The sequence below is a fragment of the Heteronotia binoei genome, chromosome 1 (genome assembly GCF_032191835.1).
Source record: "Heteronotia binoei isolate CCM8104 ecotype False Entrance Well chromosome 1, APGP_CSIRO_Hbin_v1, whole genome shotgun sequence".
NCBI classification, from domain to species: domain Eukaryota; kingdom Metazoa; phylum Chordata; class Lepidosauria; order Squamata; family Gekkonidae; genus Heteronotia; species Heteronotia binoei.
Window position 1 is genome coordinate 280320330 of NC_083223.1, and position 23601 is coordinate 280343930.

Consider the following 23601-nt stretch of genomic DNA (forward strand, 5'->3'; position numbering starts at 1 on the left):
CCCCGGTTCCATCCCCGGTGTGTCCATTTAAAGGTTCAGGAAGTCGATGATATGAAAGACCTCAGCCTGAAATCCTGGGGAGCAGCTGCCAGTCTGGGTAGACAATACTCATTTTGACGGACGGATGGTCAGATTCAGCATGAGGCAGGTTCGTGTGTCCTCTTTCACATTTGGGATGTTGCATGGCTCAGTGGCAGAGCCTCTGCTTGGCATGCAGAAGGTCCCAGGTTCAATCCCTGGGTCCAGCAAGGTCAGTCTTGTCTACTCAGACTGGCAGCAGCTCTCCAGGGTCTCAGGCTGCGGTCTTTCCCATCACCCACTCCTTGGTCCTGAACTGGAGATGCCGGGGATTGAACCTGGGACCTTCTGCATGCCAAGCAGAGGCTCTGCCACTGAGCCAGGGTCTCAGGTCAAGGTCTTTCCCATCACCCACTCCTTGGTCCTTTTACCTGGAGGTGTCAGGAATTGAACATTTATACATACACAGTCCTATTTTGGCTGATGGGAGCATTAAAACCAGAGAAAAACTGTCATTTATACTCTTCAATATTGTAGATGATTGGGGACGGCAATGGCAAGTAAAGAAAAGTCCCCTGTGCAAGCACCAGTCGTTTCCGACTCTGGGGTGACGTTGCTTTCACAACATTTTCACGGCAGACTTTTTACAGGGTGGTTTGCCATTGCCATCCCCAGTCATCTACACTTTCCCTCCAGCAAGCTGGGGACTCATTTGTCCAACCTCGGAAGGATGGAAGGCTGAGTCAACCTCGAGCCGGCTACCTGAAAACCCAGCTTCTGTCGGGGATCGAACTCAGGCCGTGAGCAGAGCTTAGAACTGCAGTACTGCAGCTTTAACACACTGCGCCACGGAGCTCTTCCAGTGGCTATTAACCACAGCCTATTGTGGCGAAGAGTGGTAAAGCTGCAGTACTGCAGTTCGAGCCCTCTGCTCATGAGTTCGATCCCAGCGGAAGCTGGTTCAGGTAGCCAGCTCCAGGTTGACTCAACCTTCTATCCTTCCAAGGTCGGTCAAATGAGTCCCCAGCTTGCTGGGGGGAAAGTGTAGATGACTGGGGAAGGCAATGGCAAACCACCCCGTAAAAAGTCTGCCGTGAAAACGTTGTGAAAGCAGCGTCACCCCAGAGTCAGGAACGACTGGTAAAAAAAGGTAAAGGTGTCCCCTGTGCAAGCACCAGTCGTTTCCGACTCTGGGGTGACGTTGCTTTCACAACGTTTTCATGGCAGACTTTTTAGGGGGTGGTTTGCCATTGCCTTCTCCAGTCATCTACACTTTCCCCCCAGCAGGCTGGGGACTCATTTGACCGACCTCGGAAGGCTGTAAAAAGTCTGCCAAGAAAACGTAGCGATGTGACGTCGCCCCATGGGCTGGTAATGACTCAGTGCTTGCACGGGGGACTACCTTTATCTTTACCTTTTTAATTGTGACTAATAACATTTTCTATCTCTACAGTTGTTGAACGTATCTTACTTAGTTATGTACAAATATATACTTTTGATTTGGTCTGGTCTACAAAATTAGTGCATTTTCATTAGGGTTTGTAGAGTCTTTCAGGGTCAAGTGCCGTGTTCTACTGGAGAAAGTTTGAGTGAGGCCAGGGCTGCTGGAGAGCTGCTATTAGCTCTCAATGCACAGCAGCCAAGAAGGTCAGAGCGCCTGCTCTGGCTGCAACACCACTGAGGATGTTCTCCGCAGCTGAGAACGAAACGTCTGGAAGGAAAACTTTCTCCAGTAGAACACGGCACTTGATCCCAAAAGATTCTACAAACCCTAATGATGTTACCAGCCGTGAAAACCTGAAATCTTTGTTAGTGCATTTTCGTTCATAACAATTCTAACGTTTCTGACCTCAGGTAATTGTAAGCATAAACATTTTAAATGGTGGGTTGCTCAGTTCTGTCTCTTAATCCTTCCAGACTTTATCGTTTTATTCTTATTTTAAATCTTTTCAAGTTTTTTGAGCTAATTTTGATCAACGTATGCGAAAAATATATTCCATTTTTTTTTAAAATTCAGACTTTGCTCGCTTGTGCAAGTAAGATGTTAGCTTTGGCATTGTAATTTTTAAAAACGCTGTCATAGTTTTTATTTTTAGTTTTATTGTCGTAGTTTTTATTTACAAAGCGATTCGATTCTGGCCATATTTCCGCTTTCCATTTAAATGCAAAATACTATTTTTGAGGCTGTCACTGTGTTTGGTGTAGTGGTGAAGTGCGCGGACTCTTATCTGGGAGAACCGGGTTTGATTCCCCACTCCTCCACTTGCACCTGCTGGAATGGCCTTGGGTCAGCCAGAGCTCTCTTATCTGGGAGAACCGGGTTTGATTCCCCACTCCTCCACTTGCACCTGCTGGAATGGCCTTGGGTCAGCCATCGCTCTGGCAGAGGTTGTCCTTGAAAGGGCAGCTGCTGTGAGAGCCCTCTCAGCCCCACCCACCTCACAGGGTGTCTGTTGTGGGGAAGGAAGGGAAAGGAGATTGTGAGTGGCTCTGAGATTCTGTCCTTGAAAGGGCAGCTTATGGGAGAGCCCTCTCAGCCCCACCCACCTCACAGGGTGTCTGTTGTGGGGGGAGAAGATATAGGAGATTGTGAGCCGCTCTGAGACTCTTCAGAGGGGAGGGTGGGATATAAATCCAATATCATCATCTTCTTCTTCTTCTTCTTCTTCTTCTTCTTCTTCTTCTTCTTCTTCTTCTATTTTAATAGTTCACTGTGAATTTTTGAGACATCGGACGGCAATATATTTAGCAGCATATGTTTTGGATTCATTGGGAAGTTAGCTTTTAATATCCTTTTGTACTTCTTCACGGATCTTTGTCCAAGCAGCCTTTCTGAGGCCTTGCAAACTTCCTTGGTTGAGTCAATCCTTCTCCAGTTGCGTCTTCCCCTTTTCCTCTCAGACCATTTGTCTTTAATCGTCCTGCTTTACAAGTCAAACTGAGTTGTAATTCCCATGTTATTTTCCCTGACAAGGCTTCCTATGCCTTTAAGGGGTGTCTGACAGTCAGTAATTCAGCAGGTGAAGTTCTCCTCCCAGAAATATGTTTGCGGGAGGGGGTTGGTGGGGAAGGATTACCTCCTGGCTGAAAAGAGTTTGCAATGTGGGGATTTCTTCCTCTCCCTTGGCAAACCCGCAAAAAGCTTGAGTCACAAGCAGCTGCCTCCCCGCCCCTTGGGTCAGGATGACGGCACAGGGCGACTCAGTCCCGGCAGCCAATCGCAAGCGGCCCCGCCTCCCTTACCTGCTGGCCCCACCTTGACTTTTCCATGTTCTAAAGCTGCCATCTAGTGGTGGGTAGGAGAAAGGCAGTCAGGAAAAAAGGTTTCGCAGCACCTGAAAATTGGATCAACATATGGAGCAGAGGTCCATCAGTGGCTCTTAGCCACAGCGTATTGTTGGAACTCTCTTTGGGGCAAGTGATGCTCTGTATTCTTGGTGCTTGGGTGGGGAGGAAACAGTGGGAGGGCTTCTAGTGTTTTGGCCCCACTTGTGGACCTCCTGATGGCACCTGGGGTTTTTTGGTCCCTGTGTGACACAGGCTGTTGGACTGGATGGGCCATTGGCCTGATCCAACATGGCTTCTCTTATGTTCTTATGTGACACAGAGTGTTGGACTGGAGGGGCCATTGGCCTGATCCAACATGGCTTCTCTTATGTTCTTATGTGACACAGAGTGTTGGACTGGAGGGGCCATTGGCCTGATCCAACAGGGCTTCTCTTATGTTCTTATGTGACCCAGAGTGTTGGACTGGAGGGGCCATTGGCCTGATCCAACAGGGCTTCTCTTATGTTCTTATATGACACAGAGTGTTGGACTGGAGGGGCCACTGGCCTGATCCAACATGGCTTCTTTTATGTTCTTATGTGACACAGAGTGTTGGACTGGATGGGCCACTGGCCTGATCCAACATGGCTTCTCTTATGTTCTTATGTGACACAGAGTGTTGGACTGGATGGGCCATTGGCCTGATCCAACAGGGCTTCTCTTATGTTCTTATGTGACACAGAGTGTTGGACTGGATGGGCCATTGGCCTGATCCAACAGGGCTTCTCTTATGTTCTTATGTGACACAGAGTGTTGGACTGGAGGGGCCATTGGCCTGATCCAACATGGCTTCTCTTATGTTCTTATGTGACACAGAGTGTTGGACTGGAGGGGCCATTGGCCTGATCCAACAGGGCTTCTCTTATGTTCTTATGTGACACAGAGTGTTGGACTGGATGGGCCATTGGCCTGATCCAACATGGCTTCTCTTATGTTCTTATGTGACACAGAGTGTTGGACTGGAGGGGCCATTGGCCAACATGGCTTCTCTTCTGTTCTAATGTCTGGGGCAGTGGTGCTCTGAATTCTTGGTGCTTGGGGCGGAGGAAACAGTGGGAGGGCTTCTAGTGTTTTGGCCCCACTGGTGGACCTCCTGATGGCACCTGGGGTTTTTTGGCCCCTGTGTGACACAGAGTGTTGGACTGGATGGGCCATTGGCCTGATCCAACATGGCATCTCTTATGTTCTCATTGTACCATCATTCCAGAGGCCAGTTAAGCCCCCAAACCACCCTGGAGCAGGCTGAGACCTCTGAAGGGCAGGCATATGTGGCCTGAGCAGAGACCCCTCTGTGCCATTACCAGCACAGCTGGGACCATACGTTCTTGGGGGCTAAGCAGGATCAGTACCAGAAGTGAGACCACCAAGGAAGGCTCTGCAGAGGAAGGCAGTGGCCAGCCACTTCTGCTTCTCCCTTGCCTCGAAAGCCCCTTGCTGGGATCACCAGAAGTCTAAGCTAGGCAGGGTCAGTACTTGGAAGGGAGACCACCAAGGAAGGCTCTGCAGAGGAAGGCAATGGCCAGCCATTTCTGCTTCTCCCTTGCCTCAAATGCCCTTGCTGGATTTGTCATCCGTTGGCTGTGATTTGATGGGACTTTACAGACAAACAGTGATTCTAAAACAAATTGATTGTATGTATTTTTTAATGCAATCTGTTATATGTATTTTATTTGTATTGTAAGCTGCCTTGGGCTCCATCAGGAAAAAAGGTGGTTGATAAATATTTTAAATCAGTAAGCAATCTCTGCAAGGCTCCAGGCCTGGGCCTGAAGGCTTCTGGCCAGGAGGAAGAGAGGGGGGGTCTCACAATGGGAACTGCTTCCTTCACAGGCTCAGTATGAAAACCCCCCACACATCTATGCACTGGCCGACAACATGTATCGCAACATGCTGATCGACGGGGAGAACCAATGTGTCATTATCAGGTGAGCTGTGGTAATGGAAGGGGGAGGGGAGGACACGATCCCTAAAAGTGTCTGGAGGAGGCCTAAAGGGCCAGTTTGGTGTCGTGGTTCCGTGTGCGACCTGCGCGCGAATCTTGGGTTTGGTTCTGATGTTTTCTCGTTCTCCCTGCCTTTCTCGCCCGCAGCGGAGAGAGTGGCGCCGGCAAGACAGTGGCAGCCAAATACATCATGGGCTACGTTTCCAAGGTGTCTGGCGGAGGCCCTAAAGTGCAGGTACCACACCTTCCCCCCTCCCCCAATGGTTACACGGGAGAAAGTGACGATGGGGCTGAAAACCAGGCAGGGGTTCTTTCTTAGTAGGGTTGCTAATCCCCGGGTGGGAGTAGGAGAAAACCACAAGGCTCTGTGCAAAACCAGTTTTAAAAGGAAAGGAAAGGTCCCCTGTGCAAGCACCAGTCGTTTCCAACTCCGGGGTGACGTTGTTTTCACGGCAGACTTTTGACGGTGTGGTTTGCCATTGCCTTCCCCAGTCCTCTGCATTTTCCCCCCAGCAATCTGGGTACTCATTTGATCGACCTCGGAAGGCTGGAAGGCTGAGTCAATCTTGGGCCGGCTACCTGAATCCAGCTTTCACCAGAATCGAACTCAGGGCGTGAGCAGAGAGTTCAGACCACAGTACTGCAGTACTGCTGCTTTACCACTCTGCGCCATGGCTTAAAACCAGCTTAAAAGCCATCTAGGGGTCTTAGTGGACCATACGCTGAACATGAGTCAACAGTGTGATGCAGTGGCTAAAAAGGCAAATGCAATTTTGGGCTGTATCAACAGAAGTCTAGAGTCCAGATCACATGATGTGATGGTATCACTTTACTCGGCTCTGGTAAGACCTCACCTGGAGTCTTGTGTTCAGTTTTGGGTACCACATTTAAGAAGGATGTAGACAAGATGGAACGGGTCCAGAGAAGGGTGACGAAGATGGTGAGGGGTCTGGAGACCAAGTCCTATGAAGAAAGGTGGAAGGAGGCGGTTGAGAGGTGATAGGATCACCATCTTCAAGTACTTGAAGGGCTGTCATCTAGAGGATGGTGTGGAATTGTTTTCTCTGGCCCCGGAAGGTCGGACCAGAACCAATGGGTTGAAATTAAATCAAAAGAGTTTCCATCTCAACATTAGGAAGAACTTCCTGACCATTAGAGTGATTCCTCAGTGGAACAGACTTCCTCCTTGGGAGGTGGTGGGCTCTCCTTCCTTGGAGGTTTTTCAACAGAGGCTAGATGGCCATCTGACAGCAATGAAGATCCTGTGAATTTAGGGGGAGGTGTTTGTGAGTTTCCTGCATTGTGCATGGGGTTGGACGAGATGACCTTAGGGGTCCCTTCCTACTCTATGATTCTACCTTTAAACGAAGATTTGTATACAATCAATAAAGTCCAGTTGAACAGTCTTGTAATCCGACTTCAATTTTATTTTTTTACAGCAATAAGCCTTGGAAAGGTGCGGATAGAACAATGAGAGCTTTGAGAGTGAAGGAATGTAAAATGGTGAAAGATATAGAATCATAGAGTTGGAAGGGACCTCTAGGCTCATCTAGTCCAACCCCCTGCACAAGGCAGGAAACTCACAAACACCTCCCCCTAAATTCACAGGATCTTCATTGCTGTCAGATGGCCATCTAGCCTCTGTTGAAAAACCTCCAAGGAAGGAGAGCCCACCACCTCCCAAGGAGGAAGCCTGTTCCACTGAGGAATCGCTCTAACGGTCAGGAAGTTCTTCCTAATGTTGAGCCGGAAACTCTTCTGTTTTAATTTCAACCCACTGGTTCTGGTCCTACCTTCTGGGGCCACGGAAAACAATTCCACACCTTCCTCTCGATGACAGCCCTTCAAGGCGTTGAAGATGGTGATCCTATCACCTCTCAGCCACCTCCTCTCCAAGCTAAATATCCCTAGATATGTTCAAGATGAAATAAGCTTTTCCTGTAATAAAGCATTGGAGCGAAGCAGGGAAATTAAATCGATTAATCCTGTCGCGCCGTTGATCAATCCGCTGCAGAAATAAACACGCACGCTGCTAAAGAGGAAGAATGTTTTTTGTGGATGGATTGCATATAGGCATTGTTCTATCCGCACCTTTCTAAGACTTATTGCTGTAAAAAATAAAATTGAAGTCGGATTGCAAGAATGTTCAACTGGACTTTATTGATGGTATACAAATATTCATTTAAAGGTGTCTTTTAAGCCGTTTTTTGCATGGAGCCTTGTGGTTTTTCCCTACTCCCATTTTCCGTGTGACTTTTTTGATTGCTTAATCCCCAGGTGGGGGCAGGAGATCCCGCAGTGGAGGCCCTACCCCACCTCTGCTTCAGGGTCATCAGAAAGCGGGGGGTTCGGAGGGAAATGTCTGCTGGGCACTCCATGATTCCCTATGGAGACCAGTTCCCATAGGGTATAATGGATCATAGACCTGCGAGTATCTCCGGCTGTGGTGGGGGGGGAGCTGTTTTTTTGAGCTAGAGGCATTGAATTTGCAGCATAATGTCCACTGCCTCTTCCCAAAAGATCCGCCAAGTTTCAAAAAGATTGGACCAGGTGGCCCAATTCTATGAGCCTCCAAAGAAGGTGCCCCTGTCCTTCGTTATTTCCAATGGAGGGAAGGCATTTAAAAAGCATGCTGTCCCTTAAAAGGTGATGGCCAGAACTCCCTTTGGAGTTCAATTGTGCTTCTCGCAACCTTGCTCCTGGCTCCAGCACCAGTGTCACCACAGGAGGTGGTGGCGGCCACAAGCATAGCCAGCTTTAAGAGGGGATTGGATAACAATATGGAGCAGAGGTCCATCAGTGGGTATTAGCCACAGTGTGTGTGTGTGTATACACACACACACGTATATCGGCCACTGTGTGACACAGACTGTTGGACTGGATGGGCCACTGGTCTGATCCAACATGGCTTCCCTTATGTTCTTCTGTGACACAGAGTGTTGGACTGGAGGGGCCACTGGCCTGATCCAACATGGCTTCTCTTATGTTCTTCTGTGACACAGAGTGTTGGACTGGAGGGGCCACTGGCCTGATCCAACATGGCTTCTCTTATGTTCTTATGTGACACAGAGGGTTGGACTGGAGGGGCCACTGGCCTGATCCAACATGGCTTCTCTTATGTTCTTCTGTGACACAGAGTGTTGGACTGGAGGGGCCACTGGCCTGATCCAACATGGCTTCCCTTATGTTCTTCTGTGACACAGAGTGTTGGACTGGATGGGCCATTGGCCTGATCCAACATGGCTTCTCTTATGTTCTTCTGTGACACAGAGTGTTGGACTGGATGGGCCACTGGCCTGATCCAACATGGCTTCCCTTATGTTCTTCTGTGACACAGAGTGTTGGACTGGATGGGCCACTGGCCTGATCCAACATGGCTTCCCTTATGTTCTTCTGTGACACAGAGTGTTGGACTGGATGGGCCACTGGCCTGATCCAACATGGCTTCCCTTATGTTCTTCTTTGACACAGAGTGTTGGACTGGATGGGCCACTGGCCTGATCCAACATGGCTTCCCTTATGTTCTTCTGTGACACAGAGTGTTGGACTGGATGGGCCACTGGCCTGATCCAACATGGCTTCCCTTATGTTCTTCTTTGACACAGAGTGTTGGACTGGATGGGCCATTGGCCTGATCTAACATGGCTTCTCTTCTGTTCTTATGTCTCCTGGCTCCACCTCCAAAATCCCCAGATATTTCTTGAATTGGACTTGGCAACCCTAGCTCTTTAGCTGCATTATGTACAGATGCCAAAGATGGCTTTTGCTCCCACAATGACACCCCCTCCCCTGTCTCCATCCTAGCACGTGAAGGATATCATCCTGAAGTCCAACCCGCTCCTGGAGGCATTTGGGAATGCCAAGACGGTTCGCAACAACAACTCCAGCCGATTTGTGAGTGCGGGCATCTGCAGTTGGTACGGGGCGTGGTGGGGGAGAGTTCCGTGGGTCCCAAGCTTTGAAATCGACACATGGGCCCTGCCATGACTCGGCCTCTGGTTTCCAGAGTTGGGAGCAGGGGTGGAATTCTAGCAGGAACTCCTTTGCATGTGAGGCCACACCCCTCCCGATGCAGCCAATCCTCTTGGAGCTTACAAGGCTCTTTTTTGTAAGCTCTCGGAGGATTGGCTACATCAGGGGTGTGTGGCCTAATAACAAGAACACAATAATAACACAATAATAATAACACAAGACAGTGTGCAATTGCAATAAAAAAGGCCAACGCCATGCTGGGAATTATTAGGAAGGGAATTGAAAACAAATCAGCCTGTATCGTAATGCCCCTGTATAAATCGATGGTGCGGTCTCATTTGGAATACTGTGTGCAATTCTGGTCGCCGCACCTCAAAAAGGATATTATAGCATTGGAGAAAGTCCAGAAAAGGGCAACTAGAATGATTAAAGCGCTGGAACACTTTCCCTATGAAGAAAGGTTGAAACGCTTGGGGCTCTTTAGCTTGGAGAAACGTCGACTGCGGGGTGATGTGAGAGAGGTTTACAAGATTATGCACGGGATGGAGAAAGTAGAGAAAGAAGTACTTTTCTCCCTTTCTCACAATACAAGAACTCGTGGGCATTCGATGAAATTGCTAAGCAGGCAGGTTAAAACGGATAAAAGGAAGTCCTTCTTCACCCAAAGGGTGATTAACACGTGGAATTCACTGCCACAGGAGGTGATGGCGGCTACAAGACTAGATGACCCTGGAGGTCCCTTCCAACTCTAGGATTCTATGATTCTTCTACGATTCTAATGTTCGGGGCTGGGGGAACTCTTTCCAAAGGGGGTGTCTTAACAGTGTCATATTCTGATTTCTCCTCTGCCACCCAGGGCAAATATTTTGAGATCCAGTTCAGCCGAGGAGGGGAACCAGACGGTGGCAAAATTTCCAACTTTCTGCTGGAGAAATCTCGCGTGGTTAGCCAGAACCCAGGAGAGAGAAGCTTTCACATCTACTACCAGGTGAGCAGGATTCGGCTTTGGAGCAGGGCTCAAGAAGGGTTGCCAACCTCCAGTGGGGGCTGGAGATCCCCCAGAGTTACCACCGATCTCCAGACTACATCAATCGCTCATGTATTATCTGTTTATTTACTTGAAACGTTTATTCCACTTCTCCTGGAGGAAATGGCTGCTTGGGAAGGTAAGCTGAACATGAACATATGAACATATGAAGCTGCCTTATACTGAATCAGACCCTTGGTCCATCAAAGTCAGTATTGTCTTCTCAGACCGGCAGCGGCTCTCCAGGGTCTCAAGCTGAGGTTTTTCACACCTATTTGCCTGGACCCTTTTTTGGAGATGCCAGGGATTGAACCTGGGACCTTCTGCTTCCCAAGCAGATGCTCTACCACTGAGCCACAGTCCCTCCCCTAACTGGCAGCGGCTCTCCAGGGTCTCAAGCTGAGGTTTTTCACACTTATTTGCCTGGACCCTTTTTTAGCTGGAGATGCCGGGGATTGAACCTGGGACCTTCTGCTTCCCAAGCGGATGCTCTACCACTGAGCCACCATCCCTCCCCTAACTGGCAGCGGCTCTCCAGGGTCTCAAGCTGAGGTTTTTCACACCTTTTTGCCTGGACCCTTTTTTGGAGATGCCAGGGATTGAACCTGGGACCTTCTGCTTCCCAAGCAGATGCTCTACCACTGAGCCACAGTCCCTCCCCAAGCTGTGTGGAACTATGCCCTGTAGAAGTCCTTCCCCTGTAGTCTGACTCAAGAAATATCTGGGGACTTTGGGGGTGGAGCCAGAAGATTTTGGGGGTGGAGCCAGGATCAAGGGTGTGACAAGCACAGTTGAACTCCAAAAGGAGTTCTGGCCATCACATTTAAAGGGACCATGCCCCTTTTAAATGCCTTCCCTCCATAGGAAATAATGAAGGATAGGGGCACTTTCTTTGGGGGCCCATAGAATTGGACCCCCTGTTCCAATCTTTTTGAAACTTGGACGGTCTTTTGAAGAGAGGCACCAGATTTTATGCTGAAATTTTGGTGTCTCTACCACAATAAACAGCTCAGATACCCATGGATCAATTCTCCATTATACTCTATGGGAATCCAGGGAGTAATGGAGCACCCAGCAGACATTTCCCTTCCCCCCCTCCCCGCTTTCTGATGACCCTGAAGTGGGGGGAGGGCCTCAAAACGGGGGATCCCCTGCCCCCATCTGGGGATTTCTGACACCAAGGGGATTTGTGCCTTTGACATGCTTATCTTGCTCACTAGCCCGTTTGGTTGAAGGCAAGAAAGGTGGTTCATAGAATCTCAGCAGGAGGAGTACACCCGCTCCTAGGATGTAAATGATGGGGGAGAGGGAGGGGAGAACTAGCTGTCTCCTTACTCTCCCTCCTTCCCTCCGCCCCAACTAATTAACCCCATAGGAGCTGGAGAGTTGAATTTCAGCCGTAAGCTCCCAAACTGCTGCTTGAAGAGCGCTTGGTGTGATCAGTAGACTGATTAAAGCCACCAAGCAACACACCGTCTTTCAGTTTGCAAAAATATATTATAGGGATTGTGTGCAACACATAATAAACGATACAATAATGACAGGCCAGCGGTGCTCTAGTTTGGTGTAGAGCCAGTTTGGTGTAGTGGTTAAGTGTGCGGACTCTTATCTGGGAGAACCGGGTTTGATTCCCCACTCCTCCACTTGCAGCTGCTGGAATGGCCTTGGGTCAGCCATAGCTCTGGCAGAGGTTGTCCTTGAAAGAGCAGCTGCTGTGAGAGCCCTCTCAGCCCCACCCACCTCACAGGGTGTCTGTTGTGGGGGAGGAAGGGAAAGGATATTGTGAGCCCCTCTGAGACTCTTCGGAGTGGAGGGCGGGATATAAATCCAATATCTTCATCTACCTCACAGGGTGTCTGTTGTGGGGGAGGAAGGGAAAGGAGACTGTGAGCCGCTCTGAGACTCTTCGGAGTGGAGGGCGGGATATAAATCCAATATCTTCATCTACCTCACAGGGTGTCTGTTGTGGGGGAGGAAGGGAAAGGAGATTGTGAGCCACTCTGAGACTCTTCGGAGTGGAGGGTGGGATATAAATTCAATATCTTCATTTACCTCACAGGGTGTCTGTTGTGGGGGAGGAAGGGAAAGGAGATTGTGAGCCGCTCTGAGACTCTTCGGAGTGGAGGGTGGGATATAAATTCAATATCTTCATTTACCTCACAGGGTGTCTGTTGTGGGGGAGGAAGGGATAGGAGATTGTGAGCCGCTCTGAGACTCTTCGGAGTGGAGGGCGGGATATAAATTCAATATCTTCATTTACCTCACAGGGTGTCTGTTGTGGGGGAGGAAGGGAAAGGAGATTGTGAGCCACTCTGAGACTCTTCGGAGTGGAGGGTGGGATATAAATTCAATATCTTCATTTACCTCACAGGGTGTCTGTTGTGGGGGAGGAAGGGAAAGGAGATTGTGAGCCGCTCTGAGACTCTTCGGAGTGGAGGGCGGAATATAAATCCAATATCTTCATCTACCTCACAGGGTGTCTGTTGTGGGGAGGAAGGTAAAGGAGATTGTGAGCCGCTCTGAGACTCTTCGGAGTGGAGAGTGGGATATAAATCCAATATCTTCATCTACCTCACAGGGTGTCTGTTGTGGGGGAGGAAGGGGAAGGAGATTGTGAGCCGCTCTGAGACTCTTCGGAGTGGAGAGTGGGATATAAATCCAATATCTTCATCTACCTCACAGGGTGTCTGTTGTGGGGGAGAAAGGGAAAGGAGATTGTGAGCCGCTCTGAGACTCTTCGGAGTGGAGGGCGGGATATAAATCCAATAGCTTCTTCATCTTCTTCTTCTTCTGGTCTATCATTGAAATTTCAGTTGGACTATTTCCAAGTTTGGACTTATATCTATTCATTTGGGGATGGGGTTTTTTTTGCCCCCTTGGGGTTTCTGTTACTTTACAAGACCCTAGCACCACCAGCCTCTGTCGTTATGGTATCGTTTATTATGTGTTGTCCACAATCCTTATAATATATTTTTGCAAACTGAAAGACAGTGTATTGCTTGGTGGCTTTGACCAGTGGACTCACAAACAGCTCTCGGCTTGGATCAGCGATCGGAAGATCATGTTGTAAGCCAATCTGACAGGGATTACGGTAAAAATTATTGACGTCATCTACGGAAAGTGTATTTGGTGTGCAGCACGCTCCAGAAAAACGTTCCTGATTGTCTGTTCCGCTCCCCCCCCTCCGCAGCTGCTAGAAGGTGCTACCCCAGAACAGAGAGAAGATTTGGGGATTACCACCCCGGATTATTACTACTACCTCAACCAGTCTGCAGCCTACAAGGTGGACGACATGAATGACTGCCAGGAGTTCCAGGAGACGTTGGTAGGGGACCGAGACCAGAACGGGGACCTGGCCACAGCTCTAGGACATCACCCCCTCTCCCTTCCCCCCCCCCCATGCTCTTCCAGGATCAGAGCATCTCTCCCTTACAATTGCAAAAACATAGCCAGTCAATCAACTCCCTGTGATTATAGTCAGACCAGAAACCTGCCACCGCCTCAAGAATGATGTTTTTGGTGGGGTGTCCAGACCTCGACCATAGTGGTGGGGTGGGAGTGTATGTGGGCCCAGAAGAGGCTGAGAGAATGCCTTTCCGTCGTCTGCCTCTTTATTCGAGAAGCTTCCCCACTTCTCTGTATTCCTCCGTGAAAAGAGAGCCGGTTTGGCGTCGTGGTGAGGTGTGTGGGAGAACCAGGTTTGCTTCCCCGCTCCTCCACTCCCAGCTGCTGGAATGGCCTTGGGTCAGCCAGAGCTCTTGCAGGAGCTGTCCTTGAAAGGGCAGTTTTTGTCACAGCTCTCTTAGCCCCACCCACCTCACAGGACGTCTGTTGTGGGGGGGGGGAGAGGAGATAACGCTTGGGGCTCTTTCGCTTGGAGAAACGTCGACTGCGGGGTGACATGATCGAGGCTGACAAGATTATGCATGGGATGGAGAAAGTAGAGAAAGAAGTCCTTTTCTCCCTTTCTCACAATACGAGAACTCGTGGGCATTCAATGAAATTGCTGAGCAGTCAGGTTAAAACGAATAAAAGGAAGGACTTCTTCTCCCAAAGGGTGATTAACATGTGGAATTCACTGCCACAGGAGATGGTGGCAGCTACAAGCATAGCCAGTTCTTATGTGACACAGAGTGTTGGACTGGATGGGCCATTGGCCTGATCCAACATGGCTTCTCTTATGTTCTTATGTGACACAGAGTGTTGGACTGGATGGGCCATTGGCCTGATCCAACATGGCTTCTCTTATGTGACACAGAGTGTTGGACTGGATGGGCCATTGGCTTGATCCAACATGGCTTCTCTTATGTGACACAGAGTGTTGGACTGGATAGGCCATTGGCCATTGACCTTCCATCCCAGTGCTATAAGAAGAAGAACAATTGCAGATTTATACCCCTCCCTTCCCTCTGAATTAGAGACTCAAAGCGGCTTACAATCTCCTATATCTTCTTGCCCCACAAGAGACACCCTGTGAGGTGGGTAGGGCTGAGAGGGCTCTCCCAGAAGCTGCCCTTAAAGGACAGAGTCTCAGAGCGGCCTACAATCTCCTTTCTTTTCCTCCCCCACAACAGACACCCTGTGAGGTGGGTGGGGCTGGAGAGGGCTCTCTCAGAAGCTGCCCTTTCAAGGACAGAGTCTCAGAGCAGCCTACAATCTCCTTTCCCTTCCTCCCCAACAACAGACACTCTGTGAGGTGGGTGCAGCTGGAGAGAGCTCTGACAGAAGCTGCCCTTTCAAGGACAACCTCTGCCAGAGCTCTGGCTGACCCAAGGCCATTCCAGCAGGTGCAAGTGGAGGAGTGGGGAATCAAACCCGGTTCTCCCAGATAAGAGTCGGTGCACTTAACCACGACACCAAACTGACCCTGAAAAATAGGTCATGTCTGTGAGGCAGAACGTGCCGTTTTCGTCTCTTGCCATCCTGTAATTTAGATGTTATATATTTAAACTGGTCTTTTATTGTTTTTATCATTGATTTGTTTTTATGCTGTAACCCACCCTGTGGCTGTCCTACGGGAAGGGAGGGCTCTAAAAAAAATTGAATAAAACAAACATACAAACAAGAAAAAGCAAACTTAGTAAAATGACTATAAGTGCTATAGATTCTGGTGGGCAGCCGCGTTGGTTTGAAGCAAAAGAACACAGTTCTATCGGGGTCGTTTTGTAGGAAAAAGAGATGCCGGAGCTCATTGACACAACTCATTTGCATCCGCCGCGCACCCCTGACATCACCGGAAGGTGGACTCAATTATATCAGCTCCGCATCTCCCTTCAAATGCTCCTTGAATTAGAATTGTCATCGTAAAACCTGACTCCCATCGTCCTTTTTAAGTCGCTTTCTCCGATGCGGCCACAGTGGCGGGATGAAGATTCCCGTCCGTCTGCTTTCTGTTTTGGTTGTTTCCCCATTTTTGCGAGGGAAAATATTAGAAAGTTTGCCAGATCTTGCGAGTTCTGCAGAATTCTCCCAGGGAATTTGAACAATGGAACCCATAAGGAGGAATTGTCGGGGGGGGGGGGACGGGGGGGTTAAGAAAGAAAGAGCACAATAAAATTTAGAGGTTCCGGAGCTGTGCTCTTGTGAGCTCTTGCCCAAAATGAAGCCTGGTTCTATCACTCACTCACTGCATCTTTTTAAAGTAGGTTTTTTGTTTTTTTGGGGGGGGGGGGACGGAACACCATGTTGCTTTGAAGCAGGGGGGGGCCAAACTGAGGCTCGGGAGCTGCACGTGGCTGTTTCACTTGTATTGTGTGGCTCTCGAAGCCCCCGCCGCCCCATCAACCGTCTTGGAGAAGGCACGTCTCTTTTTAAATCACTTTGCCTACCCAAGCTCTGGCTGGTGGATTGGAGAATGCATTTAAAGTTAAAGGTGCTTTCTTACCATCTCTCCTCTCCCCCATCTATTTGCCTGCCTGCCTTGCAGCTCTCAAACGTCAGACTTTCGTGTCTTGCGGCTCTCAGACATCTGAGGCTCTTATGTTAGGCAAGTTTGGCCACCCCCACCCCCACCCTGGTCTGAAGCAACAGAACAAAGTTAGAGTGTCCACTGGCACCTTTCAGACCAACAATGGTCGATTCTGAGCACAGGTACACAAAAGCTTATCTGTGCTCTGTCCAGAGCTCCAGAATGCTGAAAAGCCAGCAGCCCTAATAGAATCATAGGGCGTTTTCGCACTGACCTTAATCAGTAGCGACGCCCCTCTTCACCGCGCAGGATCTGCGCGGATTTCGCACTAATTGCTGCGGAGCACCCGGAAGAGCCGGAAAGTCCCGCGGAATTTGCGGCGCAAACGGAAACCGCCAAAAACCAGTTTCCATTTGCGCCGCAAAAGCCGCGGGACTTTCCGGCTCTTCCGGGTGCTCCGCGGCAATTAGTGCGAAATCCGCGCAGATCCTGCGCGGTGAAGAGGGGCGTCACTGCCGATTAAGGTCAATGCAAAAACGCCCATAGAGTTGGAAGGGACCTCCAGGGTCATCTAGTCCAACCCCCTGCACAACGCAGGAAACTCACGAACATCTCTCCCTAAATTGACAGGATCCTCATTGCTGTCAGATGGCCATCTAGCCTCTGTTGAAAAACCTCCAAGGAAGGAGAGCCCACCACCTCCTGAGGAGAAAGCCTGTTACACTGAGAAACCGTTCTTAACAGTCATAGAGTCACAGAACTGGAAGGGACCTCCAGGGTCATCTAGTCCAACCTCCTGCACAATGCAGGAAACTCACAAACACTTCCCCCCTAAATTCACAGGATCTTCATTGGTGTCAGATGGCCATCTAGCCTCTGTTTCAAAATCTCCAAGGAAGGAGAGCCCACCACCTCCTGAGGAGGAAGCCTGTTCCACTGAGGAATTGCTCTTAACAGTCAAAGAAACATAGAGTTGGAAGAGACCTCCAGGGTCATCTAGTCCAACCCCCTGTACAATGCAGGAAACTCACAAACACCTCCCCCTAAATTCACAGGATCTTCATTGCTGTCAGATGGCCATCCAGCCTCTGTTGAAAAACCTCCAAGGAAGGAGAGCCCACCACCTCCCAAGGAGGAAGCCTGTTCCACTGAGGAACCGCTCTAATGTTCAGGAAGTTCTTCCTGATGTTGAGCCGGAAACTCTTCTGATTTAATTTCAACCCATTGGTTCTGATCCTACTTTTTGGGGCCACAGAAAACAATTCCACACCATCCTCTAGATGACAGCCCTTCAAGGACTTGAAGATGGTGATCCTATCACCCCTCAGCCGCCTCCTCTCCAGGCTAAACATCCGCTGTTCCTCCCCTTTGGCCTGGGCCAGCCCCGGCCTCACCGCCTCCCTTTCACCCTCTCTCTCCAGATGGCCATGGACGTGGTGGGCCTCTCCGGAGAAGAGCAGGGCCTGGTGCTCCAGATCGTGGCCGGGATCCTTCACCTGGGCAACATCACCTTCCGGGAATCGGGCAACTACGCTGTGGTGGAGAGCGAGGACTGTAAGTTGCGGGGGGGAGAACCGGGGTGCGATGGGGTGGGGGTGGCTAACAACTGGGCAGAGCATGTACATTTTGGGGGGTGAGGGAAGCTGGAAAGCATTTGGTGGCCCCTAATAAGATGCGCAGCTGCCTTCTCGCAGCTCCTAAAGCAGCTGTAGCACCTCTATAGAAATCCAACACCTTCCCATCACTTGAACTCTGGTTTACAAAAATCTGGGGTATTTTAATTGTGGAGAAAATCACGGCACAACTTTCCTTGTCCGACATTTACCCCAAGGTCACATCTTTTGAAGAAAAGTGGAATATGCCGAATCTAAAAACGTCTTAGTGGAAGCTGGGTTCAGGTAGCCGGCTCTAGGTTGATTCAGCCTTTCCTCCTTCCAAGGTCGGTCAAATGAGGACCCAGCTTGCGGGGGGGGGGGGGGAAGCGTAGATGACTGGGGAAGGCATGGGCAAACCACCCCGTAAAAAGTCTGCCGTGAAAACGTCGTGAAAGCGACGTCACCCCAGAGCCGGAAACGACTGGTGCTTGCACAGGGGACCATTCTTGAAGAGCTGCGTGGTGCAGAGTGGTAAAGCTGCAGTACTGCAGTCGGAGCCCTCTGCTCACGACCTGAGTTTGATCCCAGCGGAAGCTGGGTTCAGGTAGCCGGCTCTAGGTTGATTCAGCCTTCCCTCCTTCCAAGGTCGGTCAAAGGAGGACCCAGCTTGCTGGGGCGAAAGTGTAGATGACTGGGGAAGGCAATGGCAAACCACCCCGTAAAAAGTCTGCTGTGAAAACGTCGTGAAAGCAACGTCACCCCAGAGTCAGAAACGACTGATATTTGCACAGGGGACGACCTTTACCTTTCAAACAGCCCCCGGGGCAGAGTGTTAAAGCTGCAGTACTGCAGTCCAAGCTCTGCTCACAACCTGAGTTCGATCCTGGCGGAAGCTGGTTCAGGTAGCTGGCTCGAGGTTGACTCAGCCTTCCATCCTTTTGAGGTCAGTAAAATGATTCCCCAGCTCGCTGGGGGGAAAGCGTAGAGGACTGGGGAAGGCAAGCGCAAACCACCCCGTCAAAAGTCTGCTGTGAAAACGTCGTGAAAGCAACGTCACCCCAGAGTCGGAAACGACTGGTGCTTGCACAGGGCACTGCCTTTACCTTTCACCTTATGCATAGTAGAATTTTGTTATATTTGGAATTAATCCACTCGATACTACTTCACCCAACAAAGCTCTGTATAACTTGGAATTTTTAAAATAAACTTATCATAATTTAAAAAAAAGAAAGAAAGGATGAGAGTGGGGAGGGGATGCACACAGGGCTGCAACCGGGCAAAGTGACTGAGAGCCGGCTTGGTGTAGTGGTGCAGCGCGTGAGTTCAACAACACCCCCGGCATAGAGCCTTAGGCTAAAAAGGCCTGGCTAAGGATCTTGCTTCCCTCAGTGCCTCAGGCAAAGTCCAGCTCCCTTTCGGTACAGCCAGAATGATGCGCGACCGCCTTGCGGGGCCTGTGTGTTGCTTCTCTTGACTTCTCCGCCCGCGCTCTCAGTAGGACAACTCCTGATTGGTTCTCCTCTTCCGCAGTCCTGGCGTTCCCCTCCTACCTCCTGGCTGTCGACCAGCGGCGCCTGCGGGAGAAGCTCACCAGCCGCAAGATGGACAGCAAGTGGGGCGGGAGGCAGGAAGTCATCGACGTGACGCTAAACGTCGAGCAGGCCAACTTCACCCGGGACGCCCTCTCCAAGGCCCTCTACGCACGCCTCTTCGACTACCTGGTGGATGTGAGTAGCGGACCCAAGGAGCCCTTGGGCCGGGCCGTTGGGGTGGGGGCCCAGCCTGTGGGAGAGCAGAGCACGGCGGGGAAGCCCTGATTAACACGTGGGATTCACTGCCACAGGAGGTGGTGGCAGCTACAAGCATAGACGGCTTCAAGAGGGGGCTGGAGAAACATCTGGAGCTGAGGTCCACCAGTGGCTCTTAGCCACAGCGTATTGCTGGAACTCTCTGTCTGGGGCAGGGATGCTCTGTATTCTTGGTGCTTGGGGGGGGGGGTACAGTGGGAGGGCTTCTAGAGTCCTGGCCCCATTGATGGACCTTCTCATGGCGTCTTGGTTTTTTATGGCCACTGTGTGACACAGAGTGTTGGACTGCAGGTGGAATCAGGCCCTTGGAAGGTTCCTATCATGCCCGCAAAGAAGTCGGCTTCCTTCCTTGGGGGTTTCTCAACAGAGGCTAGATGGCCATCTGACAGCAATGAGGATCCTGTTAATTTAGGGGGAGGTCTTTGTGAATTTCCTGCCTTGTGCAGGGGGTTGGACTAGATGACCCTGGAGGTCTCTTCTAGTTCTATGATTCTATGACTGTTAAGAGCAGTTCCTCAGTGGAACAGGCTTCCTCCTTGGGAGGTGGTGGGCTCTCCTTCCTTGGAGGTTTTGAAGCAGAGTCTAGATGGCCATCTGACAGCAATGAGGATCCTGTGAATTTAGGGGGAGGTGTTTGTGAGTTTCCTGCATTGTGCAGGGGGTTGGACTAGATGACTTTGGGAGTCCCTTCCAACTCTAGGATTCTATGACTGTTAGAGCGGTTCCTCAGTGGAACAGGCTTCCTCAGGAGGTGGCAGGCTCTCCTTCCTTGGAGGTTTTTCAACAGAGGCTAGATGGCCATCTGACAGCAATAAAGATCCTGTGAATTTAGGGGGAGGTGTTTGTGAGTTTCCTGCATTGTGCAGGGGGCTGGACTAGATGACCCTGGAGGTCTCTTCCAACTCTATGGTTCTGTGGTAGGCTCTCCTTCCTTGTGGGGTTTTCAACAGAGGCTAGATGGCCATCTGACTGCAATGAAGATCCTGTGAATTTAGGGGGAGGTCTTTGTGAGTTTCCTGCCTTGTGCAGGGGGTTGGACTAGATGGCCCTGGAGGTCCCTTCCAACTGTGATTCTATGATTCTCCCTCTCTCTTGCTTCCTTCAGTTATCAGAGACTGTTAAATAAAATATTACAAGAGTGCTAATCTTTTAAGCATTTTATTTAAAAGTTTTTTAAAAGCAATCTTTAATTGTGTCTGTCTGTGTGCTTTATAAAGTTTATGTCTCCGCTCACTGGCATTGCATTTTATGACACGCATGGACTGGCTCAACAAGGCCTCATTTATGTCAGATCCGGCCCTCATGAGTTCGACACCCCAGCATTTGAAGATGTTTGCCATTCAGACCTCCTCAGAGGCTTGGGATGGGTACGAACCACAGTTTTGTGGTGTCGATCATGGCTGAACCATGAACCCCATTGTAATCCCATACGAACCGGGTGTTTGTGAGCCATTTAAAGAAGAACAAGACGATTGCAGATGTATACCCCACCCTTCTCTCTGAATCAGAGTCCCAGAGCGGCTTACAATCTCCTGTATCTTCTCCCCCCACAACAGACACCCTGTGAGGTGGGGGGGCTGAGAGAGTTCTGACAGAAGCTGCCCTTTCGAGGACAACCTCTGCCAGAGCTATGGCTGACCCAAGGCCGTTCCAGCAGGTGCAAGTGGAGGAGTGAGGAATCAAACCCAGATACGAATCCACATACTTCACCACTACACCACACTGGCTTCGAAGGGTGGGGCAAAAATCTGCAGTCTTCTCCTCCTTCATTTATGTCAGATCTGGCCCTCATAAGAAATGAGTTCGACACCCTTGCATTAGCAGACGTTTGCCATTCAAACCTCCTCAGAGGCTAGGGATGGGTACAGTTTTGTGGGGTCGATCGTGGCTGAACCATGAACCCAACTGCAAAACCATATGCACCGGGAGTTTGTGAGCCATTTTTAAAGCTTAAACCCCCACTTCTGCTCCCCGCGACTTTGTGGGGAGCAGAAAGCAGGGCTTTCCGAACAGCAGAGCAGTGGGACTCCAGGGAGCAGGAAGCAGGGTTTAAATGGCCTGGCTGGCTGGCCTGATCTCTTCAGATCTCAGATGCTAAGCGGAGTGGGCCTGGATGAGATCCCGCAGAGCCGTTCTGTGAGCGCTCTCTGTTGGCCCAAGAGGCTCTCAGCATAACTTCTTTAATTCTTCCCCTCTCCAGATTAACCTCCTCTTGCCTCTTCTTCTTTGCTCTCTTCTGCTCTTCTCAGGCAGTCAACAAGGCGATGCAGAAAGACCACCAGGAATACAGCATCGGCGTCCTGGATATCTACGGCTTTGAGATCTTCCAGGTAACGCCAAGAGGCCATGGCTGATTCCTCTGAGCTGAGGGGCAAAATTCCGTGAGCGGCTACAGCTTCTTGGGCGCTTTTCCTCGAGTCTTTTCAAAGCAAGGTCCCCATTTTCTGTTGCCCAACCTCCACAGGTGCAGCCAGAAAGGAGAAATGGCTGAGATAAATTCTTTGAATGGCATCTGGGTTTTGGCCACAGTGGGAGGACCTCAAGAGTTCTGGCTCCACTGGTGGACCTCCTGGTGGCCCCAGGGTTTTGGATACTGTGTGACACAGAGTGTTGTACTGGATGGGCCGTTGGTCTGATCCAACATGGCTTCTCTTATATTCTTATGTCTGGGGCAGGGATGCTCTGTCTTCTTGGTGCTTGGGGTGGGTGGTGGGGACAGAGGGAGGGCTTCTGGAGTTCCGGCCCTGTTGGTGGACTTCCTGACAGCTCCTGGTTTTTGGCCACTGTGTGACACAGAGTGTTGGACTGGATGGGCCATTGGCCTGATCCAACATGGCTTCTCTTATGTCCTTATGTGACACAGAGTGTTGGACTGGATGGGCCATTGGCCTGATCCAACGTGGCTTCTCTTATGTGCTTATGAGACACAGAGTGTTGGACTGGATGGGCCATTGGCCTGATCCAACATGGCTTCTCTTATGTCCTTATGTGACACAGAGTGTTGGACTGGATGGGCCATTGGCCTGATCCAACATGGCTTCTCTTATGTTCTTATGTCTGGGGCAGGGATGCTCTGTCTTCTCGGTGCTTGGGGGGGGGGCACAGTGGAAGGGCTTCTGGAGTTCTGACCCCAATGGTGGCCTTCCTGGTGACACCTGGATTTTGGCCACTGTGTGGCACAGTGTGTTGGGCTGGATGGGCCATTGGGCTGATCCAACATGGCTTCTCTTACGTTCTTATGTCTAAGGCAGTGATGCTCTGTATTCTTGGTGCTTGGGGGGGAGGCAACAGTGGGAGGGCTTCTAGTGTCCTGGTCTCACTGATGGACCTCCTGGTGGCCCCAGGGTTTTGGCTACGGTGTGACACAGAATGTTGTGCTGGATGGGCCATTGGCCTGATCCAACATGGCTTCTCTAATGTACTTGGGGGGGGGGGCCACAGTGGAAGGGCTTCTGGAGTTCTGGCCCCAATGGCGGCCTTCCTGATGACACCTGGATTTTGGCCACTGTATGACACAGAGTGTTGGGCTGGATGGGCCACTGGCCTGATTCAAGATGGCTTCTCTTATGTTCTTATGTGACACAGAGTTTCCTCTGTTTTGGGGCTGCATCCTGGAAAAGAAACCAGGTCCCTGAACTTTGGATTCAGTGGTGTTTTGCAGAATGAAAGATGGGAATCCACAAAGTTCTGCCTGGCTGCATTCCCCTCTGCTTCTGGTTCACCCATTCTTCTTCCTGAGGGGCCCTTCCTGTCCCCCCCGCCTCAACCCTCTTTCTTTTGCCCCCCAGAAAAACGGCTTTGAACAGTTCTGCATCAACTTCGTGAATGAGAAGCTACAGCAGATCTTCATTGAGCTGACCCTGAAGGCCGAGCAGGCGAGTCTTTCGGGGCTCAGAAATGGGCCAAAGTGTTTTGATAAATAGAATGCCCAGTGCATTTTATTGACGATAAAAAGGTCAAGGTGCAAGCACCAGTCATTTCCGACTCTGGAGTGACGTTGCTTT

The 23601-nt window shown here is 50.3% G+C and overlaps 1 protein-coding gene across 1 annotated transcript in view; it reads left to right on the forward strand.

Moving 5' to 3' along the window:
* LOC132584398 (unconventional myosin-Ie-like) overlaps positions 1–23601 on the forward strand; it is a 78446-nt gene that overhangs the window by 13723 nt on the left and 41122 nt on the right. The window contains exons 4-12 of the mRNA XM_060256271.1: positions 5176–5270; positions 5435–5522; positions 9092–9181; positions 10116–10247; positions 13477–13611; positions 17616–17748; positions 19320–19516; positions 21847–21927; positions 23386–23476. Of these exons, the coding sequence (XP_060112254.1) occupies positions 5176–5270; positions 5435–5522; positions 9092–9181; positions 10116–10247; positions 13477–13611; positions 17616–17748; positions 19320–19516; positions 21847–21927; positions 23386–23476 (1042 nt within the window). The remainder of the gene's footprint in view (positions 1–5175; positions 5271–5434; positions 5523–9091; positions 9182–10115; positions 10248–13476; positions 13612–17615; positions 17749–19319; positions 19517–21846; positions 21928–23385; positions 23477–23601) is intronic.